The sequence below is a fragment of the Crotalus tigris genome, unplaced genomic scaffold, assembly GCF_016545835.1.
Source record: "Crotalus tigris isolate CLP2741 ecotype Arizona unplaced genomic scaffold, ASM1654583v1 scf7180000019173.45859301935:6455823, whole genome shotgun sequence".
NCBI lineage: Eukaryota > Metazoa > Chordata > Lepidosauria > Squamata > Viperidae > Crotalus > Crotalus tigris.
The window spans coordinates 80876-99070 of NW_024097414.1; the positions used below are offsets into that span (position 1 = coordinate 80876).

Genomic DNA, 18195 nt, shown 5'->3' on the forward strand with positions numbered 1-18195 from the left:
GGAATTAAGCTATTTTCCAAAGCATCTGAAGGCAGGAGAAGAACGGGTGGAAACTAATCAAGGAGAGAAGCAACCTAGAACTAAGGAGAAACTTCCTGACAGTGAGAACAATTAATCAGTGGAACAGCTTGCCTCCAGAAGCAGTGAGTGTTCCAACACTGGAGGTTTTTAAGAAGAGACTGGACAGCCACTTGTCCGAAATGGTGTAGGGTTTCTTGCCCGAGCAGGAGGTTGGACTAGATGACCTCCAAGGTCCCTTCCAACTTTACTACTATGATTATTGACAGGAAATGAAAACAAACTCGCCTGGGCAGTGCCGAGATTGGCCAATAAGAAAATATTAATAAGCCAAGCTGCCACTTGTCTGAGCTTTGGCAGAAGAGCCGTAAAAAAGTGAATGAAGAGGTATAAAATCTTTTTATTTGGTGGACAAGGGCGTGCAGGTGAAGAGGCTGAGGGACTGCCGCTGACATTCACTGCTGTCATGAAATGGACTGAGGCCAAACATTCCCTAAGTATGTCTGCTGGACAACCGTTCTCACATCAGGTCAGCTGGACATTTCTTCATCCTTCACCAGAACAGGAACATGCTCTCCGCCTTCACACAACAAGGAGTACATAGCACGGATCACCGACGGTCTAGAACCTTCTGGAAGGCGGCCAGGTTCCAGAAGGGGAATGAGTTCCGTTTCCATAGCCTGCACAGAAGACAATATTCAGCGTTGGGAAAGATGTAAGAGCAATAGCACTTAGACGTATATTCTGCCCCACAGTGCCTTAGAGCACTCTCTGAACGGTTTACAGAGTCAGCCTGTTGCCCCCAACAATCTGGGTCCTCATTTTACCAACCTTGGAATGATGGAAGGCTGAGTCAACCTGGAGCCGGTTAGGATCGAACTGCTGGCAGTCGGTAGAGTTAGCCTGCAATACTGCATTCTAACAACAGCGCTACCAGGGTAATGCGATGGAAAACAGGCTGGTTCAAAACAATAACCCAGGGGTCTTCAAACTTGGCCCTTTGATGACTTGTGGACTTCAACTCCCAGAATTCCTCAGCTGGGCACGCGTGCCTGGCTGAGGAATTCTGGGAGTTGAAGTCCACAAGTCATCAAAGGGTCAAGTTTGAAGACCCCTGCAATAACCGGTGGCAAACCCGTTGAACAGGTAACTCCTAGAATCCGCAGCCAGCATGATGTGGGCAATTCAATTTCATTTTTGATGTGTGCCGTTGTGCCCACAGTAAAAAAAATGATAATAGAGCTCATCTCATCTCATCTCATTACCGTCTGGATCTGAAGTTTCTGATTCAGCATCGCCACCTGCAGTTTTAAAGCCTCCATCTCCTTCAGCTCATCCAAACTGGAGTAAAAGAGAAGCGGGGGAGGTCCCGGTAAATCTGGATCGCAGCAGTCTTGCTCTCCCAGGGGAGCATGGCAGAAGCCCAAGCAATCGTGCTCATTCTCCTCCTCGTCACTCAGGCAGAGCGAGGCAAACTCTGCATGGGACACCAGGGCTGATCAGGGAAGGAAGAGCATCTTTGTGATAATGTCAAGCACCAAAAGACTGACATAGAAGAGGAGGCTGAGTCTCACTACGGGCAGTCCTCAACTTACAACGGTTTCTTTAGTGACCATTCAAAGTTACAACGGCATTGAAAAAAGTGACTTATGACCGTTTTCCACACTTACGACTTGGCAGCATCAATTCCTCAATCAAGGAACCAGCCCACTGACAGGGCAGGCCACCAGAATATAAACGGAGAGCAAACCCCACAGCATTTGATTGTGGCCAATAAAACAACAACAATACAATCCTTCCTGCAGGATGTGCTAGAGCAGAATTAGAATCTGGGTTCACCTCTTACACGGATGATTGGCTGGATTCACACAACCACCAGCACCCAAACTGATAACTAACCATGCAATTGGGGTCCTTGTTGCCCCTCTGAGCTAAGGTTGACAGAAGTTTCATTACACAGCTAAGGCTGCAGAAGTTTCATTACACAACTAGGCAATAGCATCAGTGCTAAAGGAGAGTGGGGCTTGCTCTCTGCTTATATACAGGTGGCTTGTCCTGACAAACCCCACTCCCTTCTAATACTGATCATGTTGCCTAGTTGGGTCATGAAATGTCTGCCAAACAAAAAAATGCAGCCAAGCTCAGAGGACACCAAAGACGCCTCATTTCAACCAAGCTACAAATATTCTCCTTTAGTGGGACTACCTGTATATTCTAAGTTTTGCAGCCTACATAATCCTCCAGGTATAATGTTGAAAGAAGTCGAGGAATCCAGAGCCCGTAAATTAAATGAAATTGTGGAAGTCCACCTTTTAGTTCTAACGGTGCCCTCGAGTGGAAAACTCTCACCTTCTCGCATCTGGTCCAGTTTGCTGAGATGCTGCTCTACTACCTCTTGTAGGGCCTGCAAAGTCACGAGGCTTTCGTACTCTCTGTCCCAGGTTGGGTTTTCTCCAAGTGCCTCTGAGAAGAAAGACCCAATAAGATAACATTACACCGGACCAACCCCTTCTAGACTGCCATTTCACTAACTGACCTGTGAAGGCTCAAAGGCAGCAACGGACTGAAATGAAATACAGGTAGTCCTCGACTTACAACAATTATTTTAGTGACCGTTCAGAGTTACAATGGCACTGAAAAAGGTGACTTGGGACTATTTTTCACACGACCGTTGCAGCATCCCCAGGGTCACGTGATCAAAATTCAGACGCTTGGCAACTGACTCATATTTATGACGATTGCAGTGTCCTGGGGTTATGTGATCCCCTTTTGCGACCTTCTGATAAACAAAGTTAATGAGAAGCCGAGATTGGACACCCTGCTTTAAACAAAGATCTAATGACTGCAATGTTCCTACACTCCCTTGCAAATCCATGCCCAGGTGGGTGTGAAGAAACTTGGTTCCGTGGCCTCTTCTCACCTGGGCTTTCAGCTTCCATGTGCTGAGTGATGAGCAGGTGAAGTTCACGTAGATGCACCAACTCCTGCTTCACCTCTGCTGGGGTAAAGGCTGGCGTGGGAGAGAAGAACTGACCATCTGCTTAAGGAAAAGGAATGATACTGTGCACTGATGATGTTACCTAGTTGGGTAATGAAACGTCTGCAAGAAAACCACCAAGTTCAGAGAGCATCACGGACCCCACAATTTGTAGCTCACAACCCTGAGTTACAAATATTCTCTTGAATCAGTACAATGCTGTGTGTTCCTTTCTCAGACAAACCGCGAGAAGGCTTTCTAATCTGTTTCCTTCCTACAAGTGTTTCTCAAACTTGGCAAGATGTGTGGACTTCAGCTCCCAGAATTCCCCAGCCAACATGGCGGCCCAGTTTGGAAGAACAGGGCCTTATGTCTACAGCAGCTTTTGCAAGTTGAGGTTCTTCAGATGTATCGAGACTCCAAGCCCAAGAATTTCTACCTGCCCGGGGAAGGGATTAGACATAACGTGGGGCACAGAGGAAAGCTATTTCATATCAAAGTCTATATTGCTTAGAATCAAAACAGAGATTGATGTGAGAAATCCATAATACTGGAACAGTTTTGGTGACTCAGAGGAGTTTGGAGTTAACAAGTCCATTCAAAGCATAAGGAAATGCAGTTTTTTTTTTTTTTAAAAAAAGGCTAAAATCAGACAAACCAAAATGTCTCATTTACACCTGTGTGAGCACCAGGGAAGACCAGACAGGTAGCCCTAGTCATACCTGCAAACACATTTTTTCTTCTTTCTAAAAAGGCCAAATGAACAAAAGGATACAGTTGCTTGCAACCTCTCTAAAAATTGCCTCTTGGGGACAGCTGCCTCGGGATCCGTTTTCAAATCCTGACACTTCTCCAACAACCTTGTATAGAGAAGCAGAAGATTGGGAAATAATAAGCCAGAAAAAGCTGGGATATGCTCCAATCTTTAGACCTGGTTTGTAACTGCCTGGAGAAGAGACTGAGATAGTCTTGCCAGTTACTCTTACAAGGCTTGCAGAATTGTGTCTTTTGAAGCGTTCTTAGGGATTTCTATTCCGGTTCAACATCCTGTACAGTGCAAGATCCCTTAGACCTAGGGCAGGGATCTCCAACCTTGGCTACTTTTTAAGACGGGTGGACTTCAACTCCCAGAATTCCCCAGCCAGCGCTGGCTGAGGAATTCTAGGAGTTGAAGTCCACACGTCTTAAAAAGTAGCCAAGGTTGGAGATGGCTGCTTTAGAGGAGCGCTTCTTAATTTTAGTAATTCAAAACTTAAAACATAGAATACAGCTGGAAGGGACTTTGGAGGTCTTCTAGTCCAACCCCCTGCTCAAGCAGGAGACTCTGTACCATTCTGGGCAAATGGCTGATCCATCTCTTCTTCAGAATCTCCACGGATTAATTGTTCTCACTGTCAGGAAACTTCTCCTTAGTTCTAGGTTAGTTCTCTCTTTAATGATCTTCCATCCGTTGCTTCTTTTCCTGCCCTCTGGTGCTTTGGAGAATAGCTCAATCTCCTCTTCTCTGTGAGGGCCCCTGAAGTACATATCACCCCTTGTACTTATTTAAAATGCGTAGATTGACTTCAGGGGTCAAAGCCAAAAGACTTGGTACATGGCTGACTGTCCAAGATTCCTACTGCACCTCTGAAGGCCCCAGAACTAAGGGGGCAAAACCACTTTGGAATCCTACATTTGTTCTGCAAACTAACCCCAACCTGGGTCATCTAACGGAAAGACCCTAAAGTTTCTTTCCCCTCCCCCCCAGTTCCTGTCGACTTGCAGATCAGGCTAGTTTGGATTAGCTTACCTGACATATTTGGAAAAAGCTTTCTGATATGGAAGGGGCAGTTTCAGCGAAGACCTGCAAAAATAAAACAAATAAAGGCTTGGCATTATCATCCTTGATGAATGCACAACCCACCAACATTGCAAACTGGGAGAAATCTCAGCTCGGCTTTGGATTGAATTTTGGAAAAAGACGTGCAAGCAAACGGTGCCACAGATCATAATTCTAGTGTGACTGTTACACCGTTTTCGAGATCATTCTCTTTGCCCTTAGCTAGGAAAGCAATTTTGACCAGGTTTATTTGTTCAAATTAGGGCCTTCAGAGAGCTCCCAAAATTCAATCCACCACATTCAACTAGCAACTTGCAAGCGACTTTATTTTATTTTACGCTTTATTTCTTCTCCTTTCATTTGTATCCCGCCTTTATTCTTTTCATATATAACTCAAGGCAGTGAAGATATCCAATGCTTCTGCCTCCTCCTATTTTTCCAACAACCCTGTGAGGTGAGTGATTGGCTGACTGGCCCAAAATCACCCAGCCAGCTTTGACGCCTAAGGTGGAACTAGAACTCCCAGTCTCCCGGTGATTGGCTCAGTCACCCAGCTGACTTTCATGCTTAAAGTGGGATTAGAAATCCCAGTCTTCTGGTGACTGGCTCAAAGTCTGTCCAACTGGCTTTCATGGCTAAGGCAGAACTAGAACTCGCTGTCTCCTGGTGCTTGGCCCAAAGTCACCCAGTCGGCTTTCATGGCTAATGCGGAACTTAAACTCATGGTCTCCTGGTTTCTAGCCTGGTGCCTTAACCACTAGACAAGTGGTTCTCAACCTTTTTAATGCCGCGACCCCCAACCGGTCGTAAGTCGAGGACTACTCAACCGGTCGTAAGTCGAGGACTACTCAACTGGTGCAGCACCGTTTGCAGAATGGGACTTTTGGCGGGCTCAGCAGGGCAGAGACAGCCTGGACCATTCCTATTGGCTTTTGAAAGCCAATAGAATTAGACTCTATTCAAGACAGTCTATTCTATTGGCTTTCAAAAGCCAATAGAATAAAAGGGAGTAGCACAGCTAAGGAAAAGGGGGAAAATGGCAGACTGCGTTGTTTGGCGACCCCCGTGAAATGGTCTTTCGACCCCAAATGGGGTCCCGACCCACAGGTTGAGAACCACTGCACTAGACCCAAATTGGCTCAAAGAAGACCAAAGCAGCCGATATAAATCGAAAGAGAGACAGGGAGCGTTTGACTGCTATTTATAGCCCACACCATGTTCAGCAAACAAAAATGCTATAACAGAGGGAACTCAGCCAGTCTGTTGCACTCACAAAAAAGAAGCTATGGATCAGTGCCTATCCAGCTCATGCTTGGTTGGGTCCAAATCTCTATCTGGAGGCAAGTTTTGGGAGGTGGCTGGGAGGCGGCTTACCCATTTTGTTGAAGAGTGGACACCGGAGGCTCTGTTCCTTTTCTTGCTGGGTCTGTTCTTAAAGGACACAGCTCACCTAAAGCCTTCGGATCAGGATCTACCTCAGGTACTTGAAGACCTGTTTCTGCAAAGTCCCCCCCACCTGCAAACGAAGGTGGTGCCGTTGTGCGACATGGGCCTTTGGGAGACCCCAACGGCAATCCGGGTTCTGCAGCAACGTGGACCTTTCCGTGACTCTCTTTGGCTGTTTTTGTGCACGGTTTCAACTTTGGAAAGGCAACCCCTGCAGAGGACAACTTCTTCCCAGCAATTTTGGATGTTCTGGAGCTCCGTCCAGCTGGTATTTTCACTGGGGGCCTTTTCACGGTCGTATCAGTTCTGTAGGGAGCCTTCAACATATACGCGGTGGGTTTTTTGGATGCCACCAGCTTTCTACTCACAGGAGACATCTGGGGGGCCTTGGGGGTCTTGTCCTTAGGATTACGTGCAGGTGGTTCCAAAGCAGTCTGGCTCATCAGCTTCTTACTTGCAGCTTCGGAGACTTTCACAGTCTCACACGGCACCTGGTGGAATTTTGACCGGACTCTTAATGCTTTCTCCAAGGCTTTGTTAAGCAGTTCCAGGTCCTTAAGCTCCTCGGCTGAAGACTCTGTTTCTACAAGTGAAGGAAGCAAGTCAAAAATGGATTGATCAAGGGTCTTCAAACTTGGCCCTTTTATGACTTGTGGACTTCAACTCCCAGGATTCCTCAGCCAACATGCCTGGCTGAGGAACTCTGGTGGGAGTTGAAGTCCACAAGGGCCAGGTTTGAAGACCCCTGGGATTGATTATATCAGTGTTTCCCAACCTTGAGAACTTTATGACATGTGGACTTCAACTCCCAGAATTCCCCAGCCAGCCATGCTGCCTTGCAACCTGGGAAGCTGCTTCCTATGGATCTACAGCATTGAATCCATTTATTCATCAACTGGATGTATACGTTTTGTAAAACTATTTTTTGTTTATTTATTAGACTTGTAACTGCATTGTGCCTTATTTGGTTTTTGCTTCGGGTGTGGCAATTCAGTCAATTATAGCTTAGCAATTGTGGTGCTGGGATGGCATTGTATAATGGCAGTTTATTCAACCAGCCATGGATAAACAAACCATGGATTACTGGAATTCATCAATCCAGGAACAGGGTATGACTGTAATGAAGTAGCATAGAGCCTGATGTCTCCAATCAAAGACCCAGGACTTCCTATACCAGCGGTGGCGAACCTATGGCACGGGTGCCAGAGGCGGCACTCAGAGCCCTCTCTGTGGGCACGTGCGCCGTCGCCCCAATCCTAGGCCTTCAGCTGGGTTTTATAAAACCTTTTCGCTTTAGGCCTCTGCCGCCATGTGCAAAAAAAAAAAAAAAAAAAAAGGTTCAATCAATCAGTTTCAACTTCTCGCGGGGGGAAAAAAAAGACCTTGCAAAGTTGGAATGGATTGATTGAACTTTTTAGTCCCACCCAGTCTGCCATTACCACCGCAGCCACGCCCACCCAATGGGCCACGCCCACCCAATGGGCCACACCCACCCGGCATTCGATGATGCATAAATGGGTTTTGGGTTGCAGTTTGGGCACTCAGTCTCTAAAAAGTTCACCATCACTGTCCTATAACCCCGAAAAAGGATCTGGGGACAAAGAACCAATATAGATCCAATTAAGTGGCTGATTTGATTGTGTTGTTGCCGCCATGGAGAGTAAAGTGGGAGATTTTCATAGGCTTTTATTATACAGTGGAGTTTTAAACGTTATAGACTGCCCGGAATCACCTATGTGTGAATCCGGCATCTATATAAATTGTTTAAATGAATACAGAAATAACAAGGGAGTCTAGTAAACAACGATGCTTCCTTTACCATGTTTCTCATTTTTGGCCTCTTCAGGAATGGGGTTTTCTCTGTCAGAGTCCCTAGCACAAAGAAAAGAGAATACACACATTCAGCAAATAACAGATGTGTCCCTCCCTTCTTCCACACCCTCCCAGTTTCTATAGGTTGCCCACAATTATAATAATTTCATCTGGGCAGAAGCTTAGGAAAGACTGGGAGATTTGTGGCATTGGGATAGTCATTGTTGGGATGACTTTTTTTCGGTGAGGAGGAGAAGGGGAAGGAGAAGGGGAAGGAGAAAGGGAAGGAGAAAAAGAAGGAAGAAGAGGAGGAAGAGGAGGAGGAGGAGGGGGAGAAGAGAGGAAGGAAAGTCCCATTCTTTGTTCCCCTTGTACTAAACAGAAAGGTAGACTTTAAAAAAAAAAACTTTCAGCAAGGCTATTGGTTGGGCAATATTGGAGGAAAGATTTTTTGCCTACCATAGAAGAATGGTTGTTTAAAGTTTCTAATTTAGCAGAAATGGCCAAACTTTCTGCCTATTTGAAAGATCATTCACAAGAAAGATACATCTCGGTGTGGAGAAGATGGATAAATTTTGTACAGAACAAATATGGGATTAGAAAGTATCATTTAGTTTTTGATTAACTTATAGTTTAAACTGGGAGTTGTTAGAATTTGAGTTAAAGTATTTTAGGGATTTGGTTATTGGTATAGTTGGTTAAGCTTAGCTAGAATTTGTTTGCTTATTTTTCAACCCTGTAATCAGCTCTGGGAAGTGAGGGGGGGAGGGTTGGGGTGGGGGGGAGGGAGGGAGGGTTATTGTATTGTAATAATAAATTTGTATAAAACTTTTCAATAAAAAAAAAACTTTTCAAAATTATTCCCATCTTACCAGTCCCCAAGAAGTGCCCGGCACTGTTGAATTTTCTGCTGGATTTTTGTCCTCTGCTCTGTGCAGTCTTCCAAGGCCTGGTTGAAGAGGGAAACCAGCCTGGAAAGAGCCAAGAAAAGGCTATTTTTCCTTAACATCCCAGGAGAAGCGATTTAAAAATGGGCTCAGTTTCTGGGGATGCCCTACTAATGTAGGGCAGCATTTCAGAAGTGGTTTCAACTCTCAGTCAACTGCAAAAACAGCTTCACTTGGAACAGCTCACATCCGGTGTCGATACTTTTTTAAGACCATTAAACCTCCAGATCGGCCTATGTTAGGTGGACAAAATGCCCAACCCAGCCTGAACATCTGGATGACTGTGCAACAAACCACAGTGAGACAGTTATCCCAAAGATGCTTTTTTCACGAGGCAACTGGACTTTCTTGTTCTTCTTGGATGAGAAGTGAAACGTCTTCAAAGAAAAATAAGAAAGTCCAGTTGCCTCGTGGAAAAGCATCTTTGGGATAACTATGACCTGGATGACTGAGAATCTCCATGAACACAGCGAGACAGCAGAATAGAAGAGAAAGAACTGGAGAAAATCCTCAAATACAAAGACCCCCAAATAGAAGTAGGGATGACTGTGCCAAAAGAAAGCAAAGACAGCACCAAATCAGCACCTTGGGTGCAATCCCAAAACTTCTGGAGCACCCCTTGAACACTACAAGCATTGGCAAAATCCTGACCAGCCAGCTCAAAAGGCAGCTTTACTTGGAACAGTTTGCATTCTGCAACAAAAACAACAACAACAATAATACCTCTGTAACATTATTTAACACTAACAAACATTCACACCTGCCCATCCCAGGTGCTTGGTAAAAAACTCAACGGGTGGATAAAAATGTTGGATGTTGATAACCTTTATTGTCATTTTTTAATTGTGGGCACACTGGCACATATTAAAAATGAACTTCTGTCGCCTGCTCTTGAAAGTGTAGACATACATAACACACATGTAAACATGCTATATACAACATATGTATATACCTATACCCTTACATAGAAATACATATACATATTAAATATTATTATTTGCAATGCAAATTGCAAATTGCAATTAAATTATGTTCACGTTATATTTATTTATATTTATCATTGTAATTATATTTGCAAAACAAATGCAAATCCAGTCTAAATTGTGGATAACTGGGTGACCAACCTTCATAATAATAATATTTAAAAAATAATAAACAATTACCTCTGGGCACAGTCAGCGGGCAGCATGACGAAGGAAGGAGGAAAGGCTACAAAGAAGCAATCGCGAACCACGCAAAGCGCCCGTCTCGTGCAAAACCGCGAAATCCCAACTGACTTCGCTTCCCCAGCAAAGGAGAGAGAACCACAGAGTATCTCGCCCTAGAGCGGCCCGTCCCATTCCGTGCTCCAAGAGATAGTAAAAACAACATGGTCGCCTTTTTTATTTTTAGCCGCTTCTTTTCTTCAGGCGGGTTATTTCTAGAGTTACTGACCATTTTTCAATATATTCATATATAACATATGGAGCAGTAAATAAAAAAGGCCCCATTGTTGCTCTGTTGGACAAATGATTAAATATCTCGATAGACGATGAAAACCAATAGTCGTTTCTTCCCTTTTGTATCTCTATGGTTTAATTTTCGCGCTTTCGCGTCCTGTCAGGAAGATGGTGAATTATTTCAACTCGCTAGGAGGGCCGTTATTCGAACCTCCGAATATTTCCCGCGTTTTATTTCTCCAATAATTGATGACCTTTTCTGGAGGTGTTTTGGTGGCCCAATTACTTTCTTTTGTCCTGGTTTCGTCGCACTGTTGAGCTTTGCTAGCTGCCAGGAAGGCGCTAGCAATTGAATGTGTGCTCTTAGCAACGGTTGCTAGGCGGAAGACGCGGAAGTCTGAGGGATAAAATATATATATTATGTTAGTATTCCAGTCGAATATCAGAGTATAATGTTTGTTTTTGGCTCAGCAAAGCGAGGTGTGAGCAGCCAGTCTCCGTGCTTCATGAACCCAAGTGCACAGTTTTGCATTCCATTTTATCTATTTATTAAATTTATATGCCGCCCATTTCACTATCAAAGGGTAATTCACCATTACAGGTGAACCAGAATGGTCCCACAAACTATGGCTAAAACAAACTAGCACCTAGCAGGAGAGGTGAATCTAAGCCTGGACTCTGGATGTTACCTTTGAATAACTATATATAGAATATATTAGAATAAGCTGAAGGGTTTGAAAAGCCCTGATAAATTGCCAAGGGTTTTATCTCAAAAGAGACCCAACATGGAAATGCTGCAGGTGTAATGGAGCATGAAAGTCCTTGGAGATATTTGAAAGCTCCTGAAATGGGAAAACGTACCTGGAAGTGGGACAGGTACCTTGACAGACCAGTTCAGCCTTTAGCCAAATTTGGAGTAAATCAAGGCTAAAGCACTCCCGAATCCCTCATACAAGTATCATATGTTGGGTGTGTTTGAAAAGTTCATTCATAAGTAAGTTTTCTTCCTTTCCAAATATTTCAAAACCAAATGTGGAGGGAAAAAATATGTGCTGGCAGTGGTTTGCTCTAAAAGCCTCTTTCAATTGAGTGTCTGAACATTTCGTTACGTTCGGAAAAATGTGTGCTATTATTTCCCTTAAATATATTGCCCAAAACTATACAGGTAGTCCTCAACTTACAACCATTAGTTTAAAGATAGTCCAAAGTTATGACAGCACTGGAAAAAAAATGGTTTTATGACCAGTCCTCGCACTTACAACTACAGCAGCGTCCCTGTGGTCACATGATCAGAATTGGAGCATTTGGCAACCAGCATTTATTTATTTATTTATTTATGTATTTATTTATGTATTTATTTATTTATGAGACTTATATACCGCTTTAAGTGCAGGCACTCTCTAAGCCAGTGCTTCTCAACGTTTGTGTGACGGCGACCCCCGTCACACAAACGTTCTGCGCATGCGTGGCGCGCGTGCGCGACGGCCCCCCATGCATGGCGTGCGCGCACGGGGACGCCCCCATGCACGGCGCGCATGCGCGGCGGCGCCCCCATGCGCGGCGGCGCCCCATGCACGGCGCGCATGCGCGGCGCTGCCTCCATGCGTGGCGCGTGTGCACGGCGCCGCGAAAAATGGCGGATCGCCACCTTTGGCGACCCCCAAAAAATGGTCGATCGACCCCAAATGGGGTCGCAACCCATAGGTTGAGAACCGCTGCTCTAAGCGGTGTACACCAGTAAGCAATGTATATATATATTTACATTGTCCCCAACAATCTGGGTCCTCATTTTACCTACCCCGGAACGATGGAAGGCTGAGTCAACCTTCAGCCAGTGAGATTTGAACCGTTGACCTGCTGAACACAGTCAGCTAAAGTGGCCTGCAGTACTGCACCCTAACTGCTGCGCCACCTTAGCTCATGTATTTATGACGGCTGAAGCCTCCTGGGATCTTGTGATCATCATCTGCGACCTTCTCGGCTAGCATCAATGAGGGAAAGATAGTTTCAGTTAGTGACTGCATGCTACTCTTAACCACCATGACCCCCCCCCAAAAAAGGTCATAAAAATGGGCGCAATTCACTTAACCATCTTACTTAGTGAAGGAAATTCTGGTTCCAATTTTGGTTGTGAGTAATTCACTAGCCTTGCCACAGAGTCTGGAAATTCTTTTTTCCACAGTGACAATCACGATCATGCTACACCACTGGTAGAATTTAATATGTGAATTGGCCAAAAGGTGAAATTGCATCGAGAAGAAAAATATCCTTGAGTCAAATTCAATGGGAGATGAATTACAACTCCTTTGACTGGCAGCTGTAGGGAAGAAGTTAACCACTGCTTTTTCCTAGCTACCTTACATTCCAGCCCAGTCTGGGATTCTCTGCAGTTTTCCATTCAGGCACTAACCAGATCTGACTCTGTTTCAACTACATCAGGGGTGTCAAACTGCTGGCCCGTGGGCCGGTTTTATCATACTGGAGCCGCGTCCACCCCATTGCCAGCATGCGACATCACGCGACGTCACGAGTTTGACATGCCTGAACTACATGGATCCACTTTCCATTACAAATAGTCCTTGATTTACAACAGTTTGTTTAGTGACCATTCAAATTTACAGTGGCACTGAAAAAAGTGTTTAGGAGCATTTTTCGCATTTACGACCATTGTAGCATCCCCACATGGTCACCTGATCAAAATTCAGATCCTTGGAAACTGACTCATATTTCTGATGGTTGCAGTGTCCCAGAGTAAGAGAAAGAGGGTGAAGACAGCCCCTTCCTAATAGTTCCCAGAGTACAGTCCTCAACTTACAACAGTTTATTTAGTCACTGTTCAAAGTTACAAGGGCACTAAAAAAAGGGACTTATGGCTGTTTTTCACATTTAATGACCGTTGAAGCATCCTTGTGGTCATATGATCAAAATTCAGCCACTCGGCCACCTTTTGACAAGCAAAGTCAGATTCACTTAACAACTGTGTTACTAACTTAACTGCGGTGATTCACTTAACAAGTGTGGCAAGAAAAGTCGTAAAATGGGGCAAAACTCACTTAACAAATGTCTCACTTAGCAACAGAAATTTTCGACTCAGTTGTGGCTGTAAGTCGAGGACTACCGTACCTGTACTGAGAACAAATATGAAATTGCCCTGCAGAGGTCCCACTTCTACAATTTATCCTGATGCTAAATTTCATTCTGAAATTTAAATGGCCTTTAAATTCAGGACAAGGTTGGTGGAAAATAAAAACTGCTGTGGCATTTTATATATTCAGATATTATTGACATGAATATACTTTCCAACACCCAGTTTGTAAGTCACAAACAGAATAATCCATAACTTATAGGAAGTAGTCCAGAATCTTCCCTACAAGTATCATATGTTGGGTATGTTTGAAATGTTTATTCATTAGTTAGGTTTTTTTTCATTTCCAAATATTTTGAAGCCAAATTTGGAGGGGAAAAAAATGTGTGCTATTATTTCTTTTAAATATATTGCCAGAATCTATAATTCACTAGCCTTGCCATATAGTCTGGAAATTCTCAGATAGCAATCGATGCAAATTGTATAGGCTTGGTTTATGACATAATTCAAAGATTATGGTTAACTCAGTTATAGTTAACATGATGAACCAGCCACTGACAGAGATTTAAGATTTAAACATTTTCTCTTAATTTTAAAAAGTTATTTTATATATAATTCTGGAAGTCTTCTGAATTATGGAGGTTAAATATCATTTTCTATTAAAAAGCCTATCAAGAATTGCTATTCACATATTAATTTCTATCCTTTGATAACCGCCACATAATTAATAAGATTAGCTCACTGCATAGCAGTTAAACTGAATGAGGTTGCTGTAACATTCCCTAAATTCTTTGATAATGACTTCTAGTGACAATTAACCAATATTATCTTTTATTCAAAAATAATTTAAATAGGGGTTAGAAATTGGCACTGAAACTTGTGTAATAATACAATTTATGAATTCTAATTGAATATCAATGCTTCAGTTACAGCGTACACTAAACTCCTAGAAAATTGCATTTTCTAAGAGATTAGTTTATTCCATTAGCTTCCCAGAATTGGTTCCTAGTTAAAATGATCTTGATTTCCACTGGGAGCAAAATAAAAAAAACGATCAAATACAGTCTTAATTACAGATATTTCAATGTGTTCTGCAGAATTTTTAAGAAGAGACTGGACAGCCGTTTGTCTGAAATGGTGTAGGGTTTACTGCCTGAGCAGGGGTTGGACTCGATGATCTCTAAGGTCCCTTCCAACTTTATTATTATTATTATTACTATTATTAAATTTCAAGGTAGTATGACAGAATAACAGAATGGCAGAGTTGGAAGGGACCTTGGAGGTCTTCTAGTCCAGCCCCCTGGCCATGACTTTTCTACAGTGTCCCAAGGTGTGGTCTGATCTCTCCAATCATCTCCATATTTGAGGATAATACAGATAGTCCTCAACCTACAACAGTCCATTTAGTGACTGTTTGAAGTTAAAATGGCACTGAAAAAAGCGACATGACCATTTTTCAACTTGTGACCATTGCAGCATCCCCAGGGTCACGTGATTAAAGTTCAGACCGCTTGGCAACTGTTTCATATATATGACGGGTCATGTGATCCTCTTTAGTGACCTTCTGGCAAGCAAAGTCAGTGGGGAAACCAGAACCACTTAACCTTGTCACTAACTCAACAACTGCGGCAACAAAGGTCGTAAAATGGAGCAAAATTTATTTAACTGTCTTGCTTAGCGGCATAAACGTTTGGCTCAGTTGTGGTCGTAAGATGAGGACTACTACTTAACTCATAACTGAGCTGGGGGTTGGACTAGAAGACCTCCAAGGTCCCTTCCAACTCTGCTGTTCTGTATTCTGTAAATATTTTCACGAAGACATGCAATTGCACAGAACTTTTAAATAGATACGCTGTTTTATTGTCCTGTTGTTGTTTTTCCCTTTCACAATAATGAGTTGTTAAATTAAACAATTTATCTTTTTTTTTTTTTTATCATAAAGGCCGGCCAAAGACCATAATCAAGATCTGATTTGAACCGGGCCCATAATGTGAGATTCCGATGTATGCAGAGGCTTTGGGGATCCTATTTGGAATTTTTTTTCTGCATTTACATTGCAAATATCTGCCCATAAATCCAGCACAGTATGAATCATTAAAAACGCTGCTCATTATAAGCCTTGGCTTCCCAAGACTATAGATTATATGAGTCAAGGCAAAAATTGCTGGGGGGGGGGGGGAAATGCTCAGAAATCATTCGGTGGAAATCTGTCAGCGTTTGTTTGCTTCCAAATTTGGGTTCTAAAGATGCAAATCTCCAATCTACAAAAAGTGGATGCTAAGCAACATTGAGACCATAGCAACAGTTCTTATCTCATCTTGTTATCCATTGATAAAATTCAAGGCACCCTAGTGTAGCAAAGATCCTAAGAGGCGTACTTAAAATGACAAGCAGGCAACCTTAGGAGAAAACAGTGACTAATGTTGTGTCTGCATAAGGCTGTTCTATGTGTAATATCAGCAGAAGAGAAACTACTCAAAACCCATAAAACAGCATCTGCAACTAGTTAATTTTCGGGGGGCAAACAAGGAGATGGTTTTTTTGCAAATGGACCCGCATTAGCTGGCATTTAAGGGAAATGATTCTGCTGTTCTATTGTTTTTTTTCTTAATTGGCTTGCCGGGTGGAGTGGCGCTTCAAAAACTAATTATTTCCCCCCATCGCAAGCTTTTGTAGCAAGAACTGAATTTATCGGGTCCGTGGCGCTGCCGTTTTGCGGTGTGGAACCTTCCTGCTTGCAGCATCTCCTGTGGGAATCGTTACGGCAACAATTGTCAAGCTGGGTCCTAGAGTAGCCACTTCAGCATCACCAGGGAAGCCAATAGAAGGTCCAGGACGGCATAACCGTTCTGCATATGCAGAACTAATGTATTATGTGCACAATTGGAAATAAGGATGGGCCGTAAAATAGAGCACCGTCTCCTCCCTGCAGGGAAGGATGCAACCATGTGAGAGTTGCTCTCTCGAGGGCTGAAGAATAAATTAAATTTGGACCAAATGTTCCTTCAGATAAATGAGGACATACGACTGTTCTATGCCTCGGTGAACCTCCAGCTTTTCACCTATGATGAATCTATCGTGATTCCCGGAGGAGACAAAGCAATATGCAATGTAATAATACTTGCAATTCCACTCTCCCTTATTATTACCCGTTCCTGAAAACATCATCCTGCAATAGTTATGTCACATTTCAATTATTCCGCAACCCCTTTACTGGGTTTTAAGAGGTGAGAAATCGAACCTGGATCCCAAATAACAGGCAGGGTGCTAGCAGTTCATGCTTGAGACGATGGTGTAAAATAGTGCAATAGTGCAAAGATAAGATTTGAGACAGAGACTGGCTCCATATACTGTCTTAAGCTTGCTCTTATGACCCCATGGTTCGGTGTAGGTAGTCCTTGACGTACGACTACAACCGAGCCCAAAGTTTCTGCTGCAAAGTAAGACTGTCGTTAAGTGAGTTTTGCCCCATTTTACAACCTTTCTTGTGCCATTTGTTAAGCGAATCACTGCCGTTGCTAAGTTAGTAACAGGGTTGTTAAGCGAATCTGGCTTTCCCATTGACTTTGCACATGAGAAGGTCGCAAATGGTCGTCACAGGACCCTGGAACCCTGCAACCGTCCTAAGTACACGCCAGTTGCCAAGCATCCCAAGTTTGATCATATGGCCCTGGGGATGCTGCAGTGGTTGATAAGTGTGAAAAATGGTCACAAGTCACTTTTTTCAGTGCCACTGAAACTTTTTTGTTGTTGTTAGTTGCGAAGTCATGTCCGACCCATCGCGACCCCATGGACAACGTTCCTCCAGGCCTTCCTCTCCTATACCACCTTCTGGAGTCCATTGAAGCTCACGCCTACTGCTTCAGTGACTCCATCCAGCCACCTCATTCTCTGTCGTCCCCTTCTTCTATTGCCCTCCATCTTTCCCAGCATCAGGCTCTTCTCCAGTGAATCCTTCCTTCTCATTAGGTGGCCAAAGTACCTGAGTTTCAACTTCAGGATCTGGCCTTCTAAAGAGCAGTCAGGGTTGATCTCCTCTAGGACTGACCTGTTTGAATGCCTTGCAGTCCAAGGGACTCGCAGGAGTCTTCTCCAGCACCAGAGTTCAAAGGCCTCCATTCTTTGGCACTCAGCCTTTCTTATGGTCCAACTTTCACAGCCATACATCGCAACTGGGAAAACCATGGCCTTGACTATACGCACTTTTGTTGGCAGGGTGACGTCTCTGTTTTTTAGTATGCTGTCTAGATTTGCCATAGCTTTCCTCCCCAGGAGCAAAGCGTCTTTTAATTTCTTGGCTGCATTCCCCATCTGCGCTGATCTTGGAGCCCAGGAAGATAAAATCTGTCACTTCCTCCATTTCTTCAACTTTAAACTGCAACTTTAAACAGTCACTAAACGAATGGTTGTAAGTTGAGAACTACCTGTAGTTTGACTTTATTAGCCCTGTTCCTTAGGGTTAATCAAGGGCTTCCTTACTTGGAAGCAACTCCAATCCAAAGGTGCCTTTTTCAAGAGGCAACTGGACTTTCTTGTTTTCCTTTGAAGACCTTTCGCTTCCCATCTGAGAAGCTTCTTCAGCTCTGACTGGATGGTGGGGAACGGAGGGATTTATACTCCTTGCAGACCGCTGGTTCTTAGCACTTTTTCTG

General features: G+C 43.7%; 1 protein-coding gene across 1 annotated transcript; it reads right to left on the reverse strand.

Annotated features, from left to right (window-relative positions):
* Positions 1–403: 403 nt before the first annotated feature.
* Positions 404–10352, reverse strand: TEDC2 (tubulin epsilon and delta complex 2). Its single transcript, XM_039360842.1, has 10 exons — positions 10183–10352; positions 8945–9043; positions 8080–8132; positions 6189–6843; positions 4785–4838; positions 3771–3855; positions 2939–3047; positions 2368–2481; positions 1284–1513; positions 404–698 (listed from the first exon to the last, which is right to left on the reverse strand). Exons 1-10 carry the CDS (start codon positions 10206–10208, stop codon positions 549–551), a joined length of 1575 nt encoding a protein of 524 aa, XP_039216776.1. The 5' UTR covers positions 10209–10352; the 3' UTR covers positions 404–548.
* Between the last annotated feature and the right edge of the window lie 7843 nt (positions 10353–18195).